Source organism: Sapajus apella, unplaced genomic scaffold (assembly GCF_009761245.1).
Source record: "Sapajus apella isolate SASKATOON/1434 unplaced genomic scaffold, GSC_monkey_1.0 scaffold3518, whole genome shotgun sequence".
NCBI lineage: Eukaryota > Metazoa > Chordata > Mammalia > Primates > Cebidae > Sapajus > Sapajus apella.
Genome location: NW_022440444.1, coordinates 1058 through 5466, shown reverse-complemented (window position 1 = coordinate 5466; position 4409 = coordinate 1058). Strand labels below are relative to the sequence as shown.

General features: G+C 40.6%; 1 gene segment (V, D, J or C); it reads left to right on the top strand.

The window, feature by feature from the left end:
• The first annotated feature begins 548 nt into the window (after positions 1-548).
• Positions 549-1301, top strand: LOC116547539. The segment is given in 2 exon segments: positions 549-884; positions 988-1301. Coding segments are annotated over 2 exon segments (468 nt in total).
• Positions 1302-4409: the final 3108 nt, after the last annotated feature.

The window sequence follows — 4409 nt, the reverse complement described above, 5'->3', positions numbered from 1 at the left end:
TATATATATAATAGAACAAGAGGAATGCTGATGGGAATTGATTCAACACCTTCTTGAAAACAGGTTTTTTTCAAAGTTTACTATTGTACAAGGTAAATATGTGAATTTTATTATTTGTCAAAACTCATGAAATTCATTACACGTAAACAACTGAAATTTTATACCAAAAAAGGGATGATAGGAAGGAATGAATAAACATTTTAAATGTCACATATACCTAAAAATTTATCTTTCTGAAGCCTAGTTGTCTCAGTATTTTTAGAGAAATGCAGCAAAATCACACAGGTTCTTGTGACAAGAAGTGGATTCTGCAAACCACGCTAGGCCTGTTTTGCTCTGTCCTGTGTTGGCTAAGAGAGCAATCGAGGCCAGCTGTGAGGAGCATAGTCCTGGATACTGGGACTCACTCATGGCAGATATGAGCCCCTAGACACATACACAGCCCCTCCATGTGTGGGTTCACTTTTACATCTGTAAATGAAGAAACCACTGACTTCTAAATAACACCATTTATACACATAGGTAAACATAATTAAAAATGCGATAGTTGTTAAATATTTATAACAGAATGGTTTCACAATAAGACAGCACATTTTCCCAAACACAATCATTGTCATCAAAATCCCCCAGGACACTCTCATCTGCTCTGGGCCCTGCCCTCTCCTCAGGCGTCCAGCCCCAGAGCTTGCTATATAGTAGCAGACATGCAAATAGGGCCCTCCCTCTCCTGATGAAAACCAGCCCAGCCTGGACCCTGCAGCTCTGGAAGAGGAGCCCCAGCCTTGGGATTACCAGGTGTTTCTATTCGGTGATCAGCACCGAACACAGAGGACTCACCATGGAGTTTGGGCTGACCTGGGTTTTTCTTGTTGCTATTTTAAAAGGTGATTCATGGAAAAATAGAGATATTGATTCTGAGTGGACATGAGTGAGAGAAACAGCGGATATGTGTGACAGTTTCTGACCTTGATGTCTCTGTGTTTGCAGGTGTCCAGTGTCAGGTGCAGCTGGTAGAGTCTGGGGGAGGCTTGGTTCGGCCTGGGGGGTCCCTGAGACTCTCCTGCGCAGCCTCTGGATTCACCCTCAGTAGCTATGACATGGATTGGGTTCGCCAGGCTCCAGGGAAGGGTCTGGAGTGGGTCTCAGCTATTAGTGCTGGTGGTAGCACATACTATGGAGACTCCGTGAAGGGCAGATTCACCATCTCCAGAGACAATGGCAAGAACTTCTTGTATCTTCAAATGAACAGTCTGAGAGCTGAAGACACGGCTGTCTATTACTGTGCGAAAGAAACACAGTGAGGGGAAGTCAGTGTGAGCCCAGCCACAAACCTCCCTGCAAGAATGCTGGGGGGGAATCAGCTGCAGGGGGCGCTCAAACCCAGAGGCATGTGCACAGGGAGACTGACTTCCTGTCAGGATGTGGGACTTCATCTTCCTCTTATAGTTTCTCTAGTGACCCCTAAGTTCAGAATTCTGTGATTACCAGTGTCATCTCTACGTATTTTTAAAATTATTATTTTAATATGAAAATCTTTTCTCGCATCCACAAAATGCAGAGTGATGCTTACAGACATGAAAAGTCCTCAACCACGGTCACCAGGATCAGAGTCCTGAGGAAGCTCAGGAGTTCCTGGTGAGACTTCTCCATTCAGACTCAGGACGGGAACTGCAGAAAGGTTCCCTGAATAGAATAGTCTTTAGGGATTCTGATTAGAGCAAAGAGAGAACCCCGGCCAGGGTCAGTGTCATGTAGAACCTCACAGGTTTCACGTCTGATCCTTCTCCTGACACTACAGTGTGACAATCGCAATCAGCACTGATCTGATGATGCTTTTGCATGCCATCTATGTTTTACCTTTTTCTTTTTAGTTGTTGTTCTTCCTTTTTCATTGGCCTTCTGTGCTCCCTGAAAAATTAAATGTGGCTTCTGTGATCTAAATTCCACAGCTGAAGCTCTTTTCCTAGAGCACAGGTGGGTCTCAGGCTATGGCTCCTGCAGCCACATGGGAGAGACTGATGAGACTTTCATCACTCCCATTGCTCAGGAGCTTCCACTGTGTTGTGTTTAGACTCATCTGGGAATGTATACAGCCCATGGGAACTGCAGGGGATAAGCTTACTTGGTCAACATGAGATGTGGATGTGGAATTGATCCTGTGCTGGGCAAACTGTCATTGAGTCACCTTCTTCAGCAGTAGTGTTATGAAGTGGGTGTCAATGTTGTCAGAATCAAAATGGAGCCACCAGTGAATGAAGCTGGAGAAGGCCATGAGGGAGGGTTCTCACACTCATCCCTGATAACAAGAACTTTCATAAATAGACTGCAAAACCACAACCTTGCACAAAGGCCACAAAAAATATAAATTAATTTCTTCTCCAGGTACATCTGCCCAGCAACTGCCTGTCCAACCTTACACTGACATCACCCTTGTTGTTCATCCTTCTATCCCAGGATAATTGTCTCAAACTGTTCATGTAACCCTCCTCATTTTTCTTTCAAAGCCCTGGTCTTCATTTCCCTGAATGCATGTTCCCATTGTGATGGCCATCCTCAAATAAATATTATTTTTTTGTCTTTTTTTCTGCCTGTTTTTCAGGTTTGACAAACTACTGATGGACACACCACTTTTCTGTGAGACATAGAGGATGACAGTTTGAGGGGATGGCAAGGGACGTACAATGTCCATGAGACAGGTCATCAGTACGTGCAGGCTGGACGTCGCAGAGAGAGCTGCGGTGACAATCACCATGGAATGTCACCTACTCCAGTTCTGCTCTGATGAAATCAGGCCCACCCAGGTTATCAATGACAATCTTCCTACCTAGAGTCAGCTGATGACACTTTTAGTAACATTTATAAAGTATATTTGCAACACCATCTAGGTTAGTGTTGGATTGACTAACTGCAAAGTATAGCCTAGCCAAATATACCCTAAAATGTATACCTGCCCAGGGAGAAGGAACTTTAACATGAGATCTGTGTTCTTACAATTTTGTAAGGTGTAAAACTGAACATCTTACAATTAGGCTATGATCATTTTGGTAGCAAGGTTTTAAAATGTACATGTATAGCTTGGATGTTCACACTTTTTCAGATGCATGGCTTGCAACTATATTCTCCCTTCTGTAGGTTGGAATTTTTTCCTTGCTTTGCAGGAACTTTCTATTCTGAGGTTGTCCCACTTGTTCAATTCTGCTTTTGTTGTCTGTGTTTTTAATGTAAAACGTAGAAAATCATTTCTATTTTTTTTTCTGGAGAGAAAATTTTACAATTGCAGGCCATACGTTTAACACTTTAACTCATTTAGAATTGATTTTTGTATTAATTCTAACCCAAAATTCTTAATTCTCTCCATGTGTAAATCCAGCTTTTCTAATACCCTCTTTGGGAGAGACTATGACTTAGTCATTATATATTCTTGGTTTTCACCTTGGAAATTAATTTGCCATTAATATATCAGCTTCTTTCTGACCTCTCTACATGTATTTATGCCAATAACATCTTGTTTTTATTACTCAATTTTGTAATTAATTTTGAAATTTAGGAGTAAGATGTCTCCAAGTTTATTGTTGCCTTGTTACAAATATTGGAAAAAAATATTTTAATCTTTCACTAGTAAGTAGGTTAATAGCTATGGTTTTTCATAATGACTTTTATTATTTACAGGTTATTTTCTTGTATAACTACTTTGTAAAGAGTTTTTATCATGAAACTTTGCATTTTAAAATGTAATTTTTTGCGTCTGGTGAGAAGTTAATGGAATTTTTCCTTTTATTCTCTTAATTTGGCATACCAAATTTATTGATTTGAGGACATTGAATTATTGCTGCATCTCAAAGTAAATTTGAATTGGTAATGGTGTGTGATTCTTTTAAAGTCTTGTGGAAGATAGTTGATTATTATTGGGCAGGTGGTATATTTATGAATATTAGGAATATTGGTCTGTAGCTAATTTTACCAAAGATCATGTATATATTTCTGTCTCCTCCATAAGAAAATTTGAGATCTTCCCTCCTTTATGGAGCTGCTTCAGCATTCTGGACACTGAGAGACAGGCAGAGGGTGTGGCAGGCCATAAACATCAACAGCACCTAACCCTTTGAGGATGGACACGCTAACCCTAACCAGCCAAAGCAGGGACCCACGTGGGGCAGAGCCTCCGTGGGTCACCCTAACCATGTGGCCATTTTGCCAAATACTATCTATATAGTATATGCTATATATCATGTATGTATAATATATATAAGCTGTATCATTTCTACAAAAGTGTCTGTTGGTTATCTATATGTAAATATTGCAAGATAAACCTCAGTGGACATCATAACATTAGTTTGAATAACTGTGTTGAAGGTGATCACTTTCATACAAGGTGTAACAACTGAGACCAGATGTATCTTTCCACCAGA